The sequence below is a fragment of the Harpia harpyja genome, chromosome 7 (assembly GCF_026419915.1).
Source record: "Harpia harpyja isolate bHarHar1 chromosome 7, bHarHar1 primary haplotype, whole genome shotgun sequence".
NCBI classification, from domain to species: domain Eukaryota; kingdom Metazoa; phylum Chordata; class Aves; order Accipitriformes; family Accipitridae; genus Harpia; species Harpia harpyja.
The window spans coordinates 36,358,203-36,382,212 of NC_068946.1; the positions used below are offsets into that span (position 1 = coordinate 36,358,203).

The 24,010-nt window shown below is 34.2% G+C and overlaps 1 protein-coding gene across 1 annotated transcript in view; it reads left to right on the forward strand.

The window, feature by feature from the left end:
* Positions 1–24,010, forward strand: part of TTC21B (tetratricopeptide repeat domain 21B) — a 42,937-nt gene that overhangs the window by 7,299 nt on the left and 11,628 nt on the right. The window contains exons 6-23 of the mRNA XM_052792301.1: positions 115–272; positions 673–757; positions 2,331–2,429; positions 2,984–3,176; positions 4,186–4,283; positions 4,790–4,990; positions 6,855–6,984; positions 7,446–7,603; positions 8,988–9,212; positions 9,999–10,237; positions 10,553–10,625; positions 11,666–11,776; positions 13,313–13,451; positions 15,374–15,480; positions 18,059–18,247; positions 21,337–21,447; positions 22,551–22,632; positions 23,394–23,544. Coding sequence (XP_052648261.1) covers positions 115–272; positions 673–757; positions 2,331–2,429; positions 2,984–3,176; positions 4,186–4,283; positions 4,790–4,990; positions 6,855–6,984; positions 7,446–7,603; positions 8,988–9,212; positions 9,999–10,237; positions 10,553–10,625; positions 11,666–11,776; positions 13,313–13,451; positions 15,374–15,480; positions 18,059–18,247; positions 21,337–21,447; positions 22,551–22,632; positions 23,394–23,544 — 2,549 coding nt within the window. The remainder of the gene's footprint in view (positions 1–114; positions 273–672; positions 758–2,330; positions 2,430–2,983; positions 3,177–4,185; positions 4,284–4,789; positions 4,991–6,854; positions 6,985–7,445; positions 7,604–8,987; positions 9,213–9,998; positions 10,238–10,552; positions 10,626–11,665; positions 11,777–13,312; positions 13,452–15,373; positions 15,481–18,058; positions 18,248–21,336; positions 21,448–22,550; positions 22,633–23,393; positions 23,545–24,010) is intronic.

Sequence of the window (24,010 nt, forward strand, 5' to 3'; positions counted from 1 at the left end):
GAAAGATTTACTTCTCTCGCTAGGTCTTTTTCCTGGTTTCTGTACGAAAGAACTGAATCTTCTCACCTATGTGAGTGTACAGCCTTTTGATGCAACTTTTCTTCCTTCCATTAGGCACAGTATTTTGAGGTCCGACAGAATTATTCAGGAGCTCTGGAAACTGTGAACCAGATAATTGCAAACTTTCCAAACTTCATTCCTGCTTTCATAAAGAAGATGAAGCTACAACTAGCCTTGCAGGACTGGGAGCAGGCAGTTGAAACGGCACATAGGTTGAGTATGAAGTAGCACACCACTAGTTGTGTTCTTGCCACGTTTACCCCGTAAGAACACTTTGAAACAAAAGTAGATAGGTTTCCATTCATTTTTAATGAATTTGAATTAGTTAAATCAGTTTTTTTTTTTAAATAAATTTGAACTAAATTAAGTTTTATTAGAACCCAGCCTTGCAATTCTGTGAGGATACTACATCAATACATGAATCCATTTTGGAATGAAGAGGACCTTTTTTTGAGATAGGCATGAAGTAACAAAGCTGTGCTTACAATTGAGAGCTGTTACTTAAAGTGACTGTGCAATACAAGTTATTTTATTCCCCTTTTAGGGTAAAACAGATGATTGAGCAAAGGTTTTGTTTTGGTTTCTTTACATTCACCTTGTGTTTGGCTTTAGACTATTGCAGAAAGACGCCCTCAATTTAGAAGCCATAAGAATGGAGGCCCTGCATTATTTGTGCAGGGAGGGAAATATATCTGAGGTGAGTCTTTTTATTAGCAGACTGTTGATCATAACACAGCCGTTGTAGGGACTAGATGCCACATGCACTATTTTCTTTATTTCTTCTCCTTGTGTACTTTGTCTGGTCCTGTGCTATGTTATTTATCTGCAGGAAGAGGTATATTCACCTATTCTGACTCAAATGGCTGCTGTAGCTTGTTGTTGGGGTGTTTTCTGGATGCCAGCGGAAACACAAGTTTTTACCTCCATCTTTCCAGAGAACAGGAATCAAGCCAAACAGAAGTCTCCTCAGGACAGTTAATTGAATCATGTTGATTTGAATCATCAAAGCAATCTTTTATTGTTTAAATGCTCGTTTGATAAATTCATAAGTTATTGTAAGCCTTCCATTAATTTTAAGTATTTTATTAATTGAAATATGGGAAATAATGAGGTCTAGTACTGATAAATTTTTGGAAGGGCATCATAGTCACTTAACAACAGTCTGCGATGTTAGTTAGTATAACCTATGCTTTGTTCACCCTTTTTTGACAATTACTGGGGGTTTTTTTAGCTCTAAGAATTCTCTTTAACTTTTCCTTCTACTCCCAAGATCCTTTACTGCACAGGGCTATGTGCATGTATTTTGTACATATGGTGCTTGTGCCATTTTTCAGGAAATTTTAAAATATATTATCTAAATTGTAACGAAAAACTGTTGAAATATTTTTAAATATCTTTTTCTCATTATGCAAGGATGCTGGTATAATATAACTGGAAATTTAGCAAAAAAAGTAAAGTGTTTTCAGTGTTTTGTAGCTTTTTTTTTTTTCAAGTTCTAGAGGAAAAGATATTTTAGGTTGTTTAACACATTTTTAGTTATTGCATTTTAGTCATTAGTGTATTCATAATCAAATTTAAGTCTTACTTATGCACAATCATAGGAAATCTGGAGAAACAGTAACAATTGCAGACTCCAATTCAATAAAGCCATCCAGGAATGAAAGTTGCTGGACATGGTAGGGTGTAAACAAAAGATTCTGGGGTAAAATGTTACATGTGACTAAGACCCATGTCTAGGAAAAAATTAAAAAGCCTGATGAATTTTAAACACAATTCAGGTGTTTACGTCTAAAATCATATTTAGAAAACCCATGTACCTTATTGTAACCCCAGAAATGTCTAAAGTACCTTTGGTGGGTTGAGAAACTGTGATTTTTTTTTTTAAGAGTCTGAGCATCTGGAAGTGCTTTGGTTTTGAGCATGTGTGTCTGTACCACACTGAAGCCTGAACAAGATTCACAGATCGGATTCCTCAGACTATCTTGCTTTATGGGACTCTTCTGTTATATTGGATTCGGCTCAAATCTTTCACTTTTTTTAGAGCATGTATAGAGGACATATGATCTACTTTATTGCCACTTTACTATTCCAAAGAATTTTTCTAGGAATTCCAAAATAAATCTAACTCCTAGCCCTCAAAATTTCTGAGTTTAGATTTCAAGATATTACTGCATAATAAGATATGTGACTAGTTTTTAGTGAAAACTGTTCAATTGTCCTAATCTGTTCATTCTATCTATTACTTATTATGTTACTCCTTTTTCTCCAAGGCTTCAGCAAGACTGGGAGACCTAGTTAAAGCACTGGACAGGTTAGAACCACGTAATTCGCAGCTCTTCTGTAAAATGGCTTTAGCTTTCAGTAGAACAGTGAGTATGCTTTTTTCTTAAGCAGCGTACAACTATCTATCCATCCTGGTTTTTGTTTTATTTTCTGGTAGACAGATGCTAAATGTCTACTAAAAAGTAGAAGATTGCAGACAATTGAAATAGATTACGTTGAGTAGCCTTTGGTAACTACATTTTTAATGTTTTACATTCAGTATGAATTACAATACTTAAGCCATCTCATTCCAAAAATGTTTTTACTGCTTGCTTTTAAATGAGAAACTTCTTAATGTAGGAAAATGACAAGGTTAATCACATAGCCTTGAAACTGAAGGTTTATTTAATCTTTGTATTTATCAGTTGTTTTGAATGCTTCCTTAAAACAATTCTATCAAGTATTCCTTATTGTATGGTATTGTGTATTTATGTTTTAATCCAGCACACTTTAATGCCTCAATTTTTATAGAACTATTACAGATTATATTAGTCTTATATGAGAGGTTGTCTCAACTGCTACAGCAATGTTCAGTGTGGTTTTTTAAATGAATCTGAAAAATAAGAAAAACTTAAGGTTTAAAGATTATTCTTACCATTAGTGTGGCCGGAACCAGCTCATCCTTCAACATACACAAACCTTAGTTGAAAAAGCATCTGATTTGGCATCGGACAATGCAGAATTTGCTACTGAACTTGGCTACCAAATGATTTTACAAGGCAAAGAGAAAGAAGCTTTAAAATGGTACAAGATTGCGATGACACTTGATGAAACAAGTGTTTCTGCACTAACTGGTAAGGTCTTACACTTTCATTTGGTTTTTATGGTCTTAAGACAGATGATGCTTTTTGATCAAGTTTTCCTACTACTGCTACTAGGAAAAACTAGAACTATTAGAACAGGAACATTGGGCAGTATTTACTGATTCCTGTTATGCCATCTTTCTTGTAGCAACAGTTTCTCCTCACTGGATATGTCTTTGGGTCTTCCTTTTGAAAAGTGAAATTTTTTAAAATTAGAACTCTCAAAGTAATGGTGAGGACAGAGATGAGATTGTATTTTTTTAATTATTTATTTCTGTAGTGCCTAGGAACTAGAGAACTCTTAGGCACTACAAAAATGAAAAAATTCAAGGAAACTTGATAGAACGAGCTGTCAATGGCTACATACGTGTCTAAATTAGACTGAAAAACATAATGAAGTCAAAACATCTGACACTTTTTATGTACATGTTACGTTCTTTGAAAAAAAGGTAACTTTTGATAAAGTCCAATTGCTGTCAAGAAAATGGAGAGTAAATATGGCATACTTGCTTCACAGATTTTCCCCTGCAATTTTTCTCCTTGACTATGCCATTGCCTTCTAATCTGGAACTTCAAACAGAATGAAAAATTTAGAGAGTAGGAGTGGTTTGTTTGTGTGGTTGGGGGTGTGTGGGGGTTGTTTTAATTTCATCTTGCTTCTTGTACTTGTTCTGAATTTAGAAGCCAAACTTTATGGTGCTTCTACTTGGTCTGGAACCAGTTGAAGATTTACTGTTTTAAATTTTCTGATATAAGGGATGAGATCTTTCCATGAAACTGCTTTATATCATTGCATATATTAATGTATCAATCGTGTATCATCTATCCTAGGTATTTCTAAGTACATAAAATCTGCATTACCATAAGTCTTGATCTATTCTTTCTTCTTGTATCACCACTTTATGAAGGGGTTGAGAAGAGAAAAAGTTAATTCTGGAAAACAAAGCATGTGCTTGATTAGGAAGACGAATCTGCAATAAAATGTTTTAATATGTTGCAGGAATTATCCGTTGTCAGCTAATGCAAGGGCAATTAGAAGATGCAGAGCAGCAGTTGGAGTTTCTTAATGAAATTCAGCAGTCCATTGGGAAATCTGGGGTAGGAAGCATCTTCCTTCATTAAAATACTTTGATTACAATCTGAATTGTGGTCTACTAGCTACTTCATGTTTTGTATTTCAGTCACTTGAGCAGAGCATTCTTAATGGAGTACCATTAAATCTAAATTTCAGTTTTTCTTCCTAACAATCTAAGCTAATGTGTTGCCTAACTTTGCAACACAAGGCTGTTTGCTTGCAGAGCAAAAACATCATTGCCTTCCTGCAGTGCTTTATCTCTGAACATAAGTTTGAAGTGTCAGGAAGGGAGGGATATTAATTATTTTCAGGATTTTGTGCTCAGAAAAATTTAGAGCTTGTGCAAATTAAAGGAATACATTGATACAATCATCATCAGTGTCATTTACAGTGAACATACTAAGTGTCTTATAGTATCCCTAAATATAAAGAAGAAATGGCTAACATTAATAATTATGTAGTACTGTATGAGTAACAGATTAATGTATCTGGAATACGGAGGGTGTTTTATTTCTTTTTTTTCCTGTAGGAATTATCTTTCTTGCGTGCAGTCCTAGCTATGAAAAAACATAAGAGACAAGAAGAAGTTATTGCCTTATTGAATGATGTTCTGGATACTCACTTTTCATCTTTGCATGGCTTTCCTCTTGGTGTAGAATACTTTGAAAAACTAAACCCTGATTTCTTGCTAGAAATCATTAGGGAATATCTTAATTTTTGCCCAGCACAGGTAAGCAGTTGTAGATCACATCTGTCTGAAAATGGAAATTATTCTTTGATTTCATTTTGAGATCAGTTAATCATGAGGCAAAAATTTAGAATATTTTCCCTCTTAAGATGTGAATTTATTTGAAGTGTAAGTGTGTTTTAAGATATTATACCACTAATTAATCAAAATAACTATGAAAATACAACTATTGTAAAGTGAGCAAGTTGCAATAATGACATCTGAGGAAATTTGGGATATTTGTTTAATGCACTGTGTGTGTATATATATACTTTTTTAATATCTTTTTTGATCAGGAAACTGTTGTAACAATGCAGTGAATAGAGCTATCTCAATAGGAAACTAGGACGTTCACACTTATGATCCTATTCTTGAAATATTTTGGCAGCTCAGGATATCTGTTCAATATACATACTTTTTTTTTCTTTGTATCAGTTTCTTTTGTGTGTTGGTGAAAATCAGTGGAATACTACTTTTTTATTATTACTGATTACAAAGAAAAATCTCACTTACTTAGGTGGCTAATCTGTAACTGAATTTGCTTGTGCTAGTTTTGGCAACAAAGGCATGTAGACTGTAATAAATTGAATGAGGACCTGACATCTCTAAAGCAGAAGAAACACATTTAAACTTTCTTTAAATAGTGTCTTCCTTAAATAGATTATTCTTCAGAAATAGCTGGGAGCTGACTTCTGTTATCCTGTCATTAGCAGATTTCTAGTCTAGTTATAGAACCTTCCCATAAATATTTGTTTATGTACAGTTTTAAAATCTAATAGGCAAACAAGTAGTTTTCCATTGTTATGATCTGTCCCACCATCTATAATGAAATGGTAATGTTTGAAGGTCTAAAACATCAGTAGCAATGATAATTTCATGTCACAGATGGAGATAAATAAGAAGTGTCATTCTATGAGGTAGTGTCTTGTCTAACGATTTCCCTGGGGTATATTCCAGAAGTACTTAATGGCAATGATGGTTTTTAATTTGGAATGAAAACTGGTTTTCCTGAACTATTGTCCATAGAAAGATTTGTAAAATAAAAGATCGGCTTTTCCTGAAGTTTCATTATCTCTTTATTGCAAAAAGGAGTTTGTGATACTAGAAAGTGAGGAGTTTAGCCAGGTGGTGGAGGCTTCCAGTTTGGTAGTGGATGATTGCTGCTTCCCCAGGGCATGGGTCTTGTGGAAATGTTAGCTGTGAACAGAAGGATCTTTAGGTTGCCTTTTCCTTTTTTTATATGTAACAGTTAGCAACTAGCTAAAGTAATAGACGGAAATGGAACAACATTTCTGATAATGAGCAACTAAAATTTGGTACACTTGTACTAGCAGTTTACGTGACAGGAGCTATTTCTCAGCTGCTATTTTCACTTTGTTACTAGCAGTATTGATATGTTCTGTGGTGTGGAATGAGGGTAGGAGGGATAGGATCAGAACCTTTTCTTCTCATCCTTCTGGTCGTTCATTCCAACTTCAGCACTCTTGAAATTTAGTTTGTGTTACCATTGTGTTGGATGAGTTGGCACAGTAATTCAGAGTATGTTGCCAAATGTTATGGACTAACTCTTCAGCTTATGTCAGGTCTGAAGTGTTTTATCATCCTTGAAGTCCATTAGGCTGTCTTGTGTTCCTGCTGATACAAAGAAGTTGCGCCCTTAAATTTAAAACATATTTTTATATTTCTACACAACGACAGCTTTCAGCTTTTTGGGCTGAAGAAAATAACAATGCTTTGCTGTTGCTCATTAGAGTTTAAAGTGAGCAATGAAAATGAAATCTGAGTCCAAAACCTGTCAACTGAAGTGTTTTTTGTTTGGGGTTTTTTTTGCCTTTTTTTTTTTTTTTTTTTTTTTTTTTACTCCTAGCCTGCAAGTCCTGGGCAGTCTCCTTCACCACTTCTCAAGCACTGTGCTTCTGTTCTCGAAACTGTGGTAAAAACTGTGCCTGGTCTTCAACAAGCTGTCTTTTTAATTGCAAAAGTGAAATACTTGTCAGGTAATAGTTATATGAATGGTTAGCTATCCACCTCTTTAGTTTCTTTAATAAAAAAAAAAATATTAATTTCACACTTTTAAATCATAATGAATATTTTTCTTTCACTGCAGAACACTGCATTACAGCTAAGTTAAGGACATTTGCACTGCCTTTTTTTAATGATTTTTATGAGCCTATCTTAATTGTATGGGCACATAAATATGGTGGTTTTTATCTATTGCTTCCAAAAAAGATCACTTATTTTATGTTTTACAGATGGAACAATGGGAAAATATCTTGTCTTTGACTTGGTTTTGATTTCATTTTATAGCCACATAGTACTTAGTATATGAATTTATTCACTAAATGCTCACACTAATTTAAAAAAAAATAAAATTGGTGGACAATTAATAAATGCTCTATATTTAACCTCTGTATTTCATATCAACTACTTTTTTACTTTCTCTTTTTTAACTTCCTAGGGGATATTGAAGCAGCCCATAGTAATCTACATTACTGTCTTGAAAGGAATCCTTCTTATGCAGATGCACACTTACTGATGGCCCAGGTGTATTTGGCTCAAAACAATACTAAACTATGTTCTCAATCTTTGGAACTTTGTCTGAGCTACAATTTTGAGGTGAGTTGGACAAAAGAATGAAACTATTTTATTTGGTCAGTCATCTGAAGTTGTATGTTTTTGTATATAATAATTTTTAAACTGAACTTTTAATGACTCTTCTGCTACAAGTTTAATATCTAAATGTTTATATGAACGTGGTCTCTGAATATTTATCAAAGAAATGACCATAAAGGCAAGACTAACACCTTATTACAACATATCGAAATTGTTCTGAAATACAAAAGAAAGAAATGGTAGCTTTTTCTCAAATTCTGACATAAATATTAAAAACTTGTTATTTAAACAGAATTTGTAATTCTAGGCTAACCTTGCAACAGTCTTTAAAAGCCAACGTAGAAGGACTTGAAGTGTGATCCAATGTTGTTTCTCGACTTTTTGCTCAGATGTACAATTGCTGATGAAGATAAGCACAGATGCGCGAGGGGATCAGAAGGGGTCTGTAGTTACCTCTTGACAGTTCATGCTGCTTTAAGCACTTGAAGTGTTAAGAGAGTAACCATATGCTGTGCTCTCTTCCATTGATGTCACATCTTTGTCCATCTTTTCTGTCCCTTCAGGAGCAAATTTGGTAAACTAAGCACTGTATGAGAAAACTTTCACTGTTTTGCAATAGTCCTCACCGGTTTTATTTCTTGTGGCTAATACATTGCAGTATGGGATTTTTGATTTGTTGACGTCAGTGAAACTTCATGTAGGATTAATGCTGAGTTGGGAGCACTCTACACAGCACTCATTAGGTCTGAGTTGTGCTAAGTCTCTTGACAGAGCTTAGCTGAAAAGTGGCAAACTACCATTTCCTTGCAAGCATGCTCCCATCTTGGTTCCTTCCTCCAAGTGATGCAAGAAAGCTGAAGGTTAACTACCTAGTTAGGAGACACTGACGTGCTTGCAACTTTGTACACAGTTACATTTCCCTTATCAACATTTCCTTTAGAAACATTTCCTCCTCCTTTAAGAAGGTGGAGAAATGGCAAGCAGGACTTGTGTACAATCATTATTTGGCACTTCTTTTAATTAATAGCCTGATGAAGTGTGCATACAGCAGTGTGGGGGATGTTCAAAATCCCTTAAAAGTCAGTCTAGCTTCAAATAATGCTGTAATAAATGTTTTTCTATCCCAAAGTCTCATCTCATGTAATAGTTTTTCTTTTTTTAATTGAAAACTTAATTATTAGTTTGCATAATCTTTGAAAATTCTAGTATTTTCATAAGGAAATTACTGAAGTTGAAATCAGATATATTTGGAGGAAATAAGCAACTGAGATCAATATTTAAAAAGAAATTAAAAATATTTCAAGGGGTTTCAATACTATGCATAAAGTAAAATTTGGAAACTTCTTACCTCATTACTTTTTTTTTTTTTTTTTTTTTGTTTTGGTAGGTGAGAGAACATCCTGTTTATCACTTAATTAAGGCCCAAACCCAGAAGAAGATGGGAGAATTATCAGAAGCTATTAAGACCTTACAGATGGCAAAGAATTTGCCTGGAATGAGAAAACCTACAGCTTCCTCAAAAACTAAAGGAAAAAGAATTGAAATTCATGCAAGTGATCGTGTGTCTGTCTTCCTAGAGTTAGTAGAAGCTCATCGTTTGAATGGAGAACCAGTAAGATGGCAAACTTGTTAAGATGTAATACATACCTGAAAACAATTTCCTCTTCCCATTAACAGAAGTGTCTATCCTCATTTGTTCAGAATAGAAAACCATCACCTCTTTTACCAAGAGGATTTGCTTGGTAAAATTTCCAAGGCGTTAATATTTGACTTGACAGCTTGTACCTTAAATTGTACAGAGAAAAGAAAGCTACTTGCAGGTGCTCAATTTTGAGTCTATAAAACCCCTTTTAATTTTGAGGAGGAGATGCTGTTGATGTTCATTTGCTGGCACATAGATTCCTGTTTTGCTGTCAGAATGCTGTTAGAAATGTTTTTGGATCATGTCCTTATCTTTGCGTAGCAGCATCCTTACTGTCAGCTGTATTTTAATAAACAGTAGGACGCTACATAAGAATGTAAGAGAAGCCATACAATCGTGTAGTTGGAAGCGACGTCTGGAAGTCATCCTGCTCAAAGCAGTACCTGTTAGAGCAAGGTGCTAAAGGCATTGTCCAGTTGAATTTTGAGCATCTCCTGGTATATATGCAATACAAATGTTATTTTCTCTACTAAAACTCTTTCTGGTAGTTCATATCACATAACTTTTATTTACAAAATCAAGAGGAAAAAAAATTTTAAATGTTTTAGTGAAACAAATGGATAGTATGGTTTGGGGGGGGGGTTTTTTTGGTTGGTTTGTGTAATGCCCCTAGATGTTCATTTGCTTATGTTGTCTTTATTTTTGGCTGTTCAGCAACAGGAAATACATTAATTCTATTGGTTTTATTATTTGTAGCATGAAGCTGCTATAATACTGCAAGATGCCATTAATGAATTTTCTGGAACTCCTGAGGAACTAAGAGTTGTGATTGCAAATGCAGATCTGGCAATTGCACAAGGAGATGTTGAACAAGCCTTGACCATGCTCCGAAATATTACACCTGAACAGCCTTACTTTGTACAGGCTAAAGAAAAAATGGCAGATGTTTATCTTCAGTACAGGAAAGATAAGAAGTTATATGCTGGCTGCTATAGGTAAAAGTTTGTGGTGTGTGTGTATATATTTTCCTAGGTGTTTAATGGTAGCACAGTGAGCTCATTTTTTGCCTTTCTACTACAATTAAGTCAGAAATATTTAGTGACATAATTTCATTTGAGTAAGTGTTGTAACATTTAAAACCATAATTGGAAGTCCTATTTTGGAAAGATATATCAGATTTTTTTGTTTCATTTTTCAGAAATAAAAACTAAAACCTGCAGAGGATAAAATTGTTGTGCCCTATTTGTTGTTGTTTAGATACCAGTATTGACATGTTAAATATTGAGCAAGGTTCTCTCTTTTGTTTCCAGAGAGCTAGTAGAAAAACTGCCAAGTGCTCATACTTTTCTTCTTCTTGGTGATGCATACATGAATATTCAAGAGGTAAGTGCTTGCTGGAGATGAATAGAATGATTGAGTCATTTGTTGACTTTGGCAAGTTGAGACAGTGTAGCATGCTGACTCTTATTGATCAGTAGTTGGCAAACAGAAACTGCTTTAGGATGTAAAAAAATATAATTACTGGCTACAAATGTAACTGTTCTAAGTTCAAAGAAAAAGCTGTTGAAAATGTATTTCTTCTGATAACTGACTGGGTGAAAGTCAAGGAGAGAATTTTAATCTGGAAGAACACTGACGCATAAGACTAACAAAAATCTAAAGTGAGAGCTAAATTAAATTCAGAAAGAAGTTGGAGGTGTTTAGAATAGAGTTCTGAAGTTTAGAATAATTCTAGGTACCTTAGTTCTCATATTGAAAATTTTATTTAAAAATTTTAAATTATTGCATTCCTATATATTTTTTACATCCTTTCCTTCTTGATGAACTGGAAATGTATTCAGTATTGTAGAAGACAATGTAGTCAAGCAGACATAGGAATTTGAAGGATACACATTTAAATTCATATTTTGAAAGAATAGGTTGGGTTAGGACATGCAGCTAATAGTTTAGATTACTAGTTTGGGGATCTGTAGGTGATTAATGGTTGTTTACTTGTTAAAGCTTGTGTGTAGTTTTCTCCTTAATGAAGAATTATAAAGCAAAAGGGAATTTGTTTAGATCTGCTATAACATGGCTAGAGGAGAGATATGGATGATTGTCCAACACAGTAGTAAGTTTGCATAAGTTTGTTAACTAGTCAAAATAGTAGTAGAGAGATTTCAGTGGAAAAAGAATCAGGTTAATTCAAACTCATTTGTTTGCCAAGTTCTCTCCACATTCTGTTTTAGCATGGAAATATAAATTTACATGGGCTTTACACTTCCAGCAATTTCGTAGTGACCATTCTTCTCTGAGAAGCATTGTAGCTTATGAACCAGTAGTACTTGGCAGTCATACCTGGAGGTGTTACCAGATTTTGTTTTCTTCATACCCTTTTTATCTCTAATCCTTGACTTCTGTGTTTATATCTTTTACTGTTGAAGCCTGATGAAGCCATAGAAGTCTACGAGCAGGCCTTGAAGAAAAATCCAAAAGATCCAGCTTTAGCGAGTAAAATTGGAAAAGCCCTAATCAAAACGCATAACTATTCAAAGGTATTCTATAAGTACTGCATTAGGCTAATTAAGTATTGTGTTCATTATTGTCAACATGTGGGCTTTGCCTGATTTTGTTTTCAGGCTGGGTAGAAGAAGCATTTCACTTTAAAACGCTGAACAGACTTTTTAACCTGAAAGTAAGTTTGTAGATCCCCTTCAAAATACCTGGCCAAAGGCACAGTTAAACGTTGATGGATACAAATCTGGTGAATTGTAGTTCTGGTGACTTGCAGTTTATGTGTTTTTGGGCCTGCGCTCATAACCATGTTTAATTACTTCTCCATTGACCCAGTCTTGTTATATCTCCTAGCCTTAACATTGGCTAGGAGAGTAGTAATAGAGGCTTTAACTTCTTGTTGTAGGAAAAACAGAAGAAAAGGTTTGGGGAAAACTTGCAGGAGCAAATGGTTTTATTTGGGCAACCTCAAACTACTGGAGGGTGTGTTCAAACTGTTTTGCATTTGCAATGGTAGAATTTTCACTTGCTTCTGTTTAGGTCACTATTACAAGCAGCTCAGTGTATGATTCCTATCTTGCTCCATGATACTTTAAACTTTTTTTGTGTATGTGTAATAACCTAATGTACTGCGAGGGTTCCTAGAGTTACTATAGAAAAAAATTGTAATCTATATGGTGATGGGTGTTTTATGGGCTTAAATTTTTTTATTTTGAGGCTTCAGCTATATTATCCTTAGCATGCTTAAGCCTAAATAGGTCACCTGCCTGATATTGCACTATTATGTATGTTTAAACATGTTCTATTTTGAAACAATAAAAGTTAATATAATATTTCAGATTCATTTGGGGAATGTAACTTTTCAACATAATTCCAGTTCTCATTTTTCCCTTTGCTTAAAGAAGTAACATCCTATTTCAAGAGTATTTCAGTTGTTATTTTGAAGTCTTTTGGTGTTGTTTTTTTTTTTTTTAAATTATGGAATAGTAGTTTATTGATCTGGAGCATAGCTTTTTTTCTTGAGTAAATATTTGACTTTTTTAATTGATATGATTGTCAGTTTTTATGTTTAAAAATACAGAGAGAGAAGACTCCTTTCTATTAGATAATGTTTAGTTGGTATTTTTAAACTTTTCATTACTTCTTTTATCTTCATGTTTTGCAGATAGACTTTGGGAAAATATTTGTCCTTTGTATACAGTAAAACAGAACTTGTATAATTCCAGTCAGACTGGAGTTATAAACTTCAGCAGCTAATGAAAATGTAGTTTAATTGGCAGTGATCCTGTCAAAGACAGAATGTGATAATGTGATTAGGCTATGTAAATGCATATTTATCAAAAAGTGTGTTCTAGTTATTCTATTTATCTTTAATTTGGCATTATATTTTTGGAAGCCTGAACTTGCAACCAAATAACACCTTTTTAATATAGTATTTATTAGAAATGACTTGGTTACAGGAGAAGTGGAGAAAGCAGAGAAAACTCTAAGCAGCATGTCATTCAATACCTAGGCAAGGTTGTTGTCTTTAAGATTTATCTTTAAATAATACTCAGATTTTTGTTTCTTCCTTTCAGGCAATCAGTTACTATGAGGCTGCATTGAGAAGCAGTCAACAGAATTTCCTTTGCTATGATTTGGCTGAGCTTTTAATGAAACTGAAGCAGTATGAAAAGGCAGAAAAAGTACTTCAGCAAGCTTTAGATCATGAGCCTGGTAGGAATGTTATTAATTTACAGCAAAACATACAATTTCTACTGTTGTTTGTGTTTTCTGTGTGATTCTAAGGAATAAAGAAGTTCCATATAAAACTTTTTTGAACTGTTAACCACAGGAAACTATTAAGTGATAAATGTGAAATGCACTCTAAAATAAACTTCACTTATATTTAAAGGTGCTTTTGCCAGGACTTTTAAACTTGGAACATCTGTGATAAGTGAAGTCAGTAAATACAATAGCAGAGCTCCTTGCAGAACATGCAAGGTTCTTTCTCTTCTGTGCTAACAAATGTTCTGATTCTGAATTGATCGAGTATAGATGAGTTGTTCCAGCTGTTAGGGAATGGTTGTTTAGGTGGTAAATGCTACCCAGTATCCTTCAGAGCAAAGAGATTGAACTGATTGAAGATGTCTCTTAAGACCCTCTTTTACTTGTTAGGAATATGCACTTAAAAAGCTAAAACTTTTGGATTTTTTCCCTTGGTTTTGTTAAGAGGCAATTAAGAAGTTTTAAGGTGTTTAGTGTGAGCTATTGAGCTATACCCTTAATTAAGGAAATCTTTTTGCAGTGGTTTAATTATATTTGTTAACTTTTGTGGCTATCTGAATACAGAAACAGTTAGTATTAGCAAGTCTTATTACTAGTCCCTTCTGTAAGTTTTTCTTATGTCACTATTTTACTGGTCTTTCTTACTGTGCAGGGGAATGTTACTTTTCTGTCTTGTTTACTTCTTACTGAAAAAATCCTCTCATTTAACATTATATTCCTGTCTTAGTTAAGCCTTTGAGGATCTGGCTAATTTAATAATCATGCTCAAGACAGCTTGGTCTTCTAGTGTGGAAAGATAAATTAGCGGTAAATAAAGTTTGTCCCGTGTACTTTAAAATCTTCTCTTCCATCTTGCAATAAAGCAAAAAGTAGATAAGCCAATATCCTTTTTGTACATCTTTGATATACATGCATTCTCTACATGAAAAAATGTAGATCTCATTGGCTGACTGGGAAAATTATTGAACAGTTTAAAATCTTTTTTTAGAAATGCTGAAATGTCTGTCATTTGTGAAAGAAAAATGAAATATAGGAAACGTAGTGGAGGGAATGATCTTACATGGTTGGCTACATGGCCTAATCTCTGATATAGAACAGCATGTCACAATTATAACACTTTGAAGACAGTTTGCTAGTAGAGTATAGCTCAATATACTTTTTTTTTTTTTTAATTTTAGTAAAGATATAACATGGATTTTGGTGGCTTTTTTGTTTTAATGTGGAACTGTGCTCAAGATACCTCTTTGTCAATAGATTAAAATTAATACAAGCCAGGGAGAACTTGTATTCTTCAAATATTATTTTATGCATGTATATTTTAACCATTATTCAAAAGTAGCTTGCTGCTTTTTGAGTAGATACTGAAATACTTGGTTGAAATAACTCTATTCATGTCTGTTCCAGACTCTCGCAAAAGAAAGGTAGTTTGAGGTCTGACTAGAAATTTCATCAAACAGTCTTATGCTTTTTGAATGTACAGTAGCACTCATTGAATCAATCTGGACATTTTTCATTGACTTTGAGGAGGATTTAGACCAGAAATGTCAGGAGTGGCTTTATTTCCTGTCCACTTAAATCAATAGCTTTTCTCTCGTGTTTCTGAGAATGCAAATAGACTAGACAGTCAATTTTTTTATCTTCCTTTTGCATCTTTCAATGTCTCTGGCCTTAAATCTCACTCTGTAGGTTGTAATGTTTACTCTTCCCACTAACAACACACGGAGTCAAATCACAATCCTAAATATGTAAGATCAAGCTGTGAACTTTTCACTTAAGCTCTTGCCTGGAGTATGTGGAGAGCTTCGTCTTTCTTTGACTTTAGCAGGATCAGTTCTTACAAGAATAATGTTTGTTTAATGTAATTCTTATAGTTAATGAATTGTCTTCTCTGATGGAAGACGGACGTTACCAGGTGCTTCTGGCAAAAATTTACAGCAAAATGGAGAAGATTGATGAAGCTATTGTTTCATTACAACAGGTAAAGGGGAAAACAATACCCTATGAAAGCTTGCAATGTTCTCAGTTTTATCCCTGGTTTCACTTTTATCCAAGATTCTAACCATATTATTTTTGTGAATGAGGAAAACACATACATGGTAGGGATAAAGCATCACTGACTGGTGTGAAATGTAAAGAACATATGTGGTTAGAAAGTCTAAGCTTTTTGTGAGCAGTGTTGTCTGAATTTTAGAGCAGAATGCAGGCTTTTACTGGAAGCCTGCATTCGTACTATGCCTTCATTTGTGTGTGGAGCATAGTTTTAGCAGAGCAGGTAAAAACAAAATAGGCTATGGGGACAGCTTGGTTACATATCCTCAGCTCAGCATTGAACACCACTCATAGAACAATCTGGAACAGCTTTCAATGGCTACCTGTAATTTTGTTGTACTGCTGTTTATTTTAAATAGCAATAGTAAGATAAGTAAGATCTGTTCATTCTGGAGTTGAATACTATCACTCAGACTGAGACTTGAAAGAACAAAGTTGGAAGCTAGTGATAATTTAATCCATTTAGAACACACTTTCTTAACATAAAGATTGAGCAAGAGGTTGGGTCAGTACATTCTCTTCCATTATACCTCCACTGTGTTATAGAAACAGTAAGCCTTGGTAGCATCTTCTGACCAGCAAGAAAAGTAAACTATGTAGATTGGTTAGAAAGAGAATTGTACATAAGAGTTAAAATCCTGCTGCTATTTCTATTTAATCTGTTGTTAAATTCTTACTTCTTTTTTCCTCATAATGTACTTTTTTCTTTCTCAAAGTTGACTTTTTTCCCCATTCTCCTTTAGTAAACTTCCCCCAAAGCAGTCTACTTCTCTTACTCTTTACTTTTATAGTTCTTTCAGGTTTCTCACTATATCACACTTCAAAAACCTTGTGTTTGTCTCTCTTCCCTTTTTTCTTTTGTTGTTGCTTTTGTTACTGCCCTCAAAACTGTCCTTCCTTGTACCTGTTCTCTTTGAAATCTTTTCCTGCTCCTTTTCCTTTTGCTGCCACATTGATTTACACAAAACCAACTATTTTGATTATTTCAGCAGGACTAACTGCTCAGTCATATTATTGCCTCTTCTTGAACAGGTTTCTTCCCTTGTTTTTCAGAGTGACGTTAGAAGTTCCCCCCAGATTTTACTTTGTGTTTTAATTCTCCTTCCCTGCTAGGCAAAATGTTAGGGAGGTGAGAAGAAGCGGAATAATATTAGTGCTTCCTTCTCTTCAACTTGTGAACTTTTAAATGAGCGAAGCAGCTCTTCTGAGATTTTATTTCAATGTTAAGATAGTTACAAAACTGCTTGAGCAGAAAGAGGAAATCTCATGTGTGTTAATCGGCTAGAATTCCAGTTGAAATGAAAGAAGTATGATCAGCCATAATCAGAATTAGGCATAGCTGTTTCTTTATCTGCCCTCTTTTGGGGCATCTGCTGTTAACAAAGAGCTCCACCTCTGTGCTTCTGCTAGACTTTTCTTAATCATTCCCTAAATGAAGGACCTCAGAAAATAAAGTTTGAAGCTTTTTTGCTTCCCTGCCCCCCTGCTGCTGAGTTTTCTGTGCTTAATAAAGGAGTTAAGTACATACACCTTCTGGGTTTTGGCCTTTGAGGTCTTGTTTATACACCTTATCAAAAGTTTAATTTTAAGAAAAAAAAGAAAGGGGAGGGAAAAGGCATGTAACACTTCTATTGAATATTTTTAATGTAGGAAGGTAGCTTGGAGACTAAGGAAGTTCTTAACGGGAACCCATGGAGATGATGATAAAATTGTTCAAAGCAAATCTTTAAGGCTTGTGTGCAAAAGCATTGCTTTTCTCTTTAATAATGAGGCTTTGTTCAATTATGTCCTACACTAGCATTTTTTGTGATTACAGCTCTGCTAGTAGTTATAAATTGGAACATAACCATTTGAATTGGGGAAGAGATTAGTTATAAATAATGCAAGGCACAGAAATATGGGGGAAATTTAGACCAATAAAAATGTGTCATGTTTATTCATGTATTTGACCTAAATATTCCTTAGATGGAGTATTAAATACGCTTTTTCATACCACCATTTTCTTCAAGTACACAAGGGGTAAACGGGATCCCTCCCTGGCTTTTTGCTTTAATGTCCTGTTCCTTACGTTTCACAAAACACTGTATGTATGATTATCTTAAAATTATGTTCTGTAAAGTGTAGATTATACATTATTGGATTGGCATGAAGTTGTTATAAGGAGTATTTTTAGAAAAAGTGTATTGGGATTCCATCTTGAAAGTGTTGAACACTAGGTTGCTTTTCAGCATGTTTTTAATGTGAATTTTGGGGAAGCAAGGCAGTTTGAGACAGGTTGTTGAGGGAGAGATATTGGGGGAGGGTTGTTTTGGTTTGCTTGTTTTCATTGATGTTTTTTATAGTGGAGACATTTTTACCCGCTTTTTTATTATTTTGGGGTTTTCATCTACAAAATACATAGCATGCTCTAGAACCTTTTAAAAATTTAATTACATTATTTTAAAGTAGATAATACAAAATTCATTCCTTTGAAAAATTTTGACTGTTCACTCCTTTCCCCACACTAGGCTCGGGAATTACAAGCCAGAGTGCTTAAACGGGCTCAAATAGAACAGCTGGATGCAATTCCTGCACAGAAGCAGTTAGCGGCTGAAATTTGTGCTGAGATTGCAAAACATTCTACAGCCCAGCGAAACTATGAAAAAGCAATTAAATTTTACAAAGAAGCTCTTGTTCACTGTGAAACCGATAACAAGGTCAGTTCTTCCTCTGACTATTTTGCATTGTTTTTCCATTCAGTTTCGATATCTAGCAATACATTTTTCCAATTATCCACAGTGTAGAAGTATATTTGGAATTATTTCTGCTTTGGTACACATAGAGCCTTGAACTTTGTCCCCTTCATTGCTTATCATGATAAAATACTTGTATGTACTGCTAATTTCTGTCTCTTACACAAACTCCTGATTCAAGTGGTGGTCTGCATGCACTCAGAGTTGTCCATTAGATCATGTAGTGAGCCTGTCTTCATGTAGCAATTGAGGACCTGTAAGGTACAGCACAGTAATAATGGATATTTGTTTCAGTCTTGCTTGTTGCTGGCCCTGTGGAATGAAGTCCCAGTGATTTCAGTCAGTTCAGACAATTTCTGTCTCTTCTGTATTTGTTTTAGCAGTTTTAGACTTTTATCTGGACTTGGTAGGTTTCTGATTTTAGTCACAAAGTATTGCTGTTGTTGAGCAGTGATTATTGCACTGCTTCTCTCTTCCCTGCACTGTCGCTTTCCCACAAGTCTGCCTGTTGATAAATGTTGGTAAATTTGAGCTTATTTTTTATCCCCCTCCTTCTCCTTTCACAGCCCTGAGTTTTAGAGATAAAAGAGGGAGAAGCAAAAGGCTAAGAAATTTATAATGAGCACCAAAATTAAGTGTCAACTTTAGTGGGTTTTTTAGATTAAAAATAAATAAATATAATTTTTGTCAAATTTCCATGATTTTCTAGCATGTGTTGTATATTTAGGTGTATGTGAAGACTTCTTATTTTGCTGCTTCTTACTGCACAGCTGTCGGATTCACCAGCTGCTAAATTACAAGTGTATCACCCAGTTTTAATACTTGAACTTGTGTGTTATGGTTTCAAGAATCTAGGTCCTTCCTAAAGCTACAGTTTCAGCATTTTTGAGACAGGATTTCCGCAAGGCATCTTGTAAGAATGATGAAGGGGAAAAAAAATAATTTGGGAGAGGAATAAAAACATCCTTAAAATCTTCAAAGGAGGTGACTTCCCCATTCTATCTTTACGAGCAAGGAGGCTGCCTGTCATAGTACAGGTACAGCTATGGCTTTTGTGGTATGCCATCCCAGTAATTCAGTATCAAAGCCTTAACCTTTTTTTTTTCTTTCACACCACTACTGAAATACCAGCATGGCATTTCCCTTCAATTCTTGCTAAAATCATACTATTGAGAGATTCCCATTGTTACAAGATATGCTGTGCACTGACATTTGTACTGAATATCTCTGTTAGATGCACTTACTGGAGATGCTTGCTTTAATCCTGCTTTGCTAGCAACACAGAATACAATGACATCTTAGAAAACCTAAGACTGAATTTCTGATTAAGAATGTATTCCCTCCTTAGAGTACTGAAAGCAAAATACTTTTGGTTACCCACAACTAGTATAAATGAGTCATCTCACTATTTCTATAATTTCAGTAGATTTGAATGTGTTTTCTTCCCTTGATTTTTAAAAGCATTGCTAGTACAAGGTTGGAATTGAATTCTTTTAGATCCTGAAATGTAAATTTGAGCTGTTAAAATACCTGCCTTTTTCTTGATGTCTTCACAGAGTTTACTTTCCCTAAAATTATATATGAAAGTATTGGAAATTCCTTTGAAGCTATCTGTACCTTGTTTCATCAGAACAAAATCTCCTGTATTCTAGCCAAAGTAAACCAAGCCAGATTTGAAATGTTGCATTAAACATATTATTCACCTAAATGTGAAAAGATTGCCACCCATGTCATAAGGGTTTTGGGTTGTGTTGTTTCATTTTACATAGTTAAATCTGGTAGGCAATACCCTACCTCATTTCTCTGACCAGATAAGAGGCAAGGCAGTTTCCAGATGCAGACTTGAAGTGGATCACAGACTGCATCAAGGACATCATTTCACAGTATCATTGTTTTTGGGTTGGGGGTGAAAATTTAGAAACCACTTCCAGTCACTAGAATCTAGTAGAAGTCCAGTTTAACTGGCATTCTTCTCTGACTTGCCCAAGGCAGGAAGCGTTCCTTGACTAGCAGACTACTTTTTGGTCTTCCACTGTGTTACATACATAAGAACAGTGGCTTGAAGAAAGCTTTCATAGTTAAAATACTTACATGCATACTATCTCCGTATCATTTCAATGCTTACCTACCTGCCATTCTTTTTCAGAATTACATAGTATATGTTTGAATATGTAAATAACAGGAAGTAGGAAGAAAACAGTTGCTAAATATTATGGAAGTAGCCTTCATATCCTGAACAGGATGTTCAAAATGCTATTTTGATTCAGAAGTGCCTTTCACAAGTGTAACCAGAGAGAGAATTGTGATGCAATTCTAAATGCCTCCTTTTGGGAAAAAAAAAAAAAAATCAAAACACCATATGAAATTAAGCACGAGTGACATTGCTTACTGTTTGTCTACTGCTAATTTTACTTTGTGATTGGTTTAACTCCCGTTTGCTTCAATGGGAACTTGATTAAATCTGTGGTAACTTTTATGTTTATAAACTTTTCTGTGGCATTTTATTGAGAATAGTCTATTATGCATCTTAAGGAGGCACGCTTATGTACATTTCAGTTTGTTAATATTTATTCTGCAGTTGCTTTTCAGAAATGGATCCACACACAGTCTTAATGTGGTAGGTTTGGAAATGCAAATAAGAAAACTGTTTCTGCTGGAATTTGCTTATACTCCAGAACTAATTGGTGAATGTTAATGAGGTATTTGCTTGTGTCAGTGAATTTAAAACTACTTGCACTTACATTTTTTTTCCAAGAAAATTATTCTTACCAAAATACTGTAATCTTCAGAGCAATACTATCTAAGCAGCTGTGTTTTCAACGTACCTCCAGAATATCCTTCTGAAGAAGAAAAGTTTATCTGTTTAAAGGTGAGGGAGTGGAAACGAATTAAATGACTTGACCAAGAGCCCACAGGAAACAACAGAGAAAGCTCTCTCTTTAGAAGAGAAACAAATTTTCCCTGAGGCTCTGAAATCCCAGGTTAGTACTTGTAGAACTGAACCAGCTTCTTCATCTTTTGAATTACATATAGTTAAATATTTTAATATACAGGCAATGTTGGAACTTGCACGTTTGTATCTTGCACAAGATGATACTGATGCCTGTCAACATCAGTGTTCCTTACTACTGAAGAATGACCAAGATAATGAAGCAGCAACAATGGTATGTGCTATTATACTAATCCTGTATCAGAAGTTTTTTTGAAGTTTGTGTGTCTGCAATGTGATGGATCCATAAAATATTACTTTTAAGAAAGCCTACAGCTTCTGATTTCAAACATGTGAAAAATCCATTGGAACAAAATGTTTGTTTGTTTATGCTGGATAATGATTCAATATGAATTTTCTAGCAATCATAGCCTTCATTCTATCTCAATGCAAAAATGTGTCTTTAAAAGTACTAGTAGAGGAAAAAGTAGTAGTTGTAATATTGACTAAAGCATGGCTTAATGCATGTTCCATTAACAATTGACTAATGGTCAGGGAAGAAGTTATTTTTCCAGCACAGTAATATTAAAGCGAGTATCTAAAAAAACTTCCAGAAGAAAAGAACTGTGTGCTTAAGATGGTTTTACATCCTTATACAATCATAGTAATCATATTCCTACTTAACTATTTCTAATCACAGCTGCAGATTCTTTGTACAGGATTTATATACTTCTTGGCTTAAAAGACAACTCAGTAGACCGAGCGACTTCTGATTTAACAAGTTAGGAGCAAAATTATTTTAAGATGAGAATCATATATTTTCTCACAGCGGTCTAACATCTGGAATTTATCCTAGTATAGTGTAAGAACAGGAATAATAGCACTCTTAATATATGTTATTAAATCTACTCTTTATTTGTTTTACTTCCACTGCTGAAGTGGGCTATCATCTTTCTTTTTCCCTAACTTTAAACTAACTTTGCTTTGTATATACTTAATCTGCATTTATAGGAAATAAAATTAGAAGTAAAACTATACAAGTAAAAAAAAAACCCAATATATTTGAAAGGTACATCAGTGTGTTTAATTTTCTTTTAATTTTTACCTTAAGTGAAAAGTTGAGATATGAGCCTGTACCTGCTCATTAACCTGTGTGTCTGTATATAGTGTTTATTTTCCAGAGACTAATGAAAAACCCAACTCGGTTTACTACTTGTACAATTCCTGCAGCACTTTAAAGCTATAGTTTCAGCTCCCCGCTTCACAGAACTAGAGTTCATTATAAACCACAATTTACAATATTTTGTTTTGTTTTCTCTGTATTGGTCAATGCTGTAGATGATGGCCGATCTCATGTTCAGGAAGCAAGATTATGAGCAAGCTGTCTTTCATTTCCAGCAGCTCCTAGAACGCAAGCCAGGTGCATATTTAGCGGTGATATTTTTAATTCTTTCTGATACATAGTTCCAATGAGGTAGAGGAATAAATATCTAAAAAAATACTTTGTATGATTAAAAAGAATATGCAATTTATAATGTAATGGATACTAAAACCGAAGACCATTACTGAATATAAAAACATAAAGCTATTGTAGGGGAAGACGAGAAAATTATTTCTTATAGATATAGTAATTTACTTTGCTGCAATGTAATGTGCATTGTTTACCTCAAGCCAAATATAGCTAGGGCGTTATGTACTTGTAACTGTAAAGCACTTTCTCTTGTGTTTAGATACCAAGTGCATGAACACAAAGCTAGCATTTTATGTCAAGATTAATAAAGGAAACTTGTCTTGGACAGGAATAAGTTTCTTTTAGCAATTTGCAAATTATGACCAGAGAGAAAGCTACTAAAATCTATTAAAATAGTACTATAATGAACGTAAAGCTTTCTAGTGGACTTTGTGAAAAAAGTTGTGACAGTACAGCAGATGTTTTCATTTGAGTGCTTTTGAAAGTGAAGTACAATTATACTTATCTTTGTACAGGTTTTTATAAAAGTATTGCAAGTATCACTTGGTATCTTCATTCTTGCTAACATGTGGTTACTGAGTAATATGCCTTATGTATTACACCATATATCATTTTTGTATGTGAAAAAAACAACACAGGCTCTTTATTTCTTAAGCTATTTATACAGCAAATAACTAGAATTACAATGTCCTAATTTTTTGTATATTTAGATAACTATGCAACCCTTTCACAATTAATTGATCTGTTAAGAAGAGCTGGGAAACTAGAAGAAGTCCCAAGATTTCTTTTAATGGCTGAAAAACATTCTTCCAGAACAAAGCTTGAACCAGGATTTCACTACTGCAAAGGACTGTATCTTTGGTACTTCCAATTATAAATAAGATAAGGTTTATTTGATTGTGTATTAACTTTCTCGTCATCCATTATCATTCAAAGGTGGTACATATAGTGTGATAAGTAATATAGCACTGCTTTCCTAATTACTTAAGGTGCTACGATTTTAGGAAAGGTCTCCTTTTCTGTTCTGAAATACTTTCCAATGAGCTCCTCTTTAAAATGAAGCTCTTATCTGTCTCACATACATCTTTCATATTTCCTACTTGTTAAAAGGGATATTCTTGCTGATTCAAAAATATAATATTATTTATTTTCAAATTTTAGAATTTATCAGATTCGTTTTGGTCTGCAAAAAACAAGTTCCTTGTAATAGTATGTGTGCTGTTCAAACCCTGCATTATCAGTGTGTGCAAGTGTGTCATCTGTTTTTAAATACTTGGGTTTCTTCTGGGATTTGGGTGGGATTTGGTGCAGCTAATTTCACTTGCCC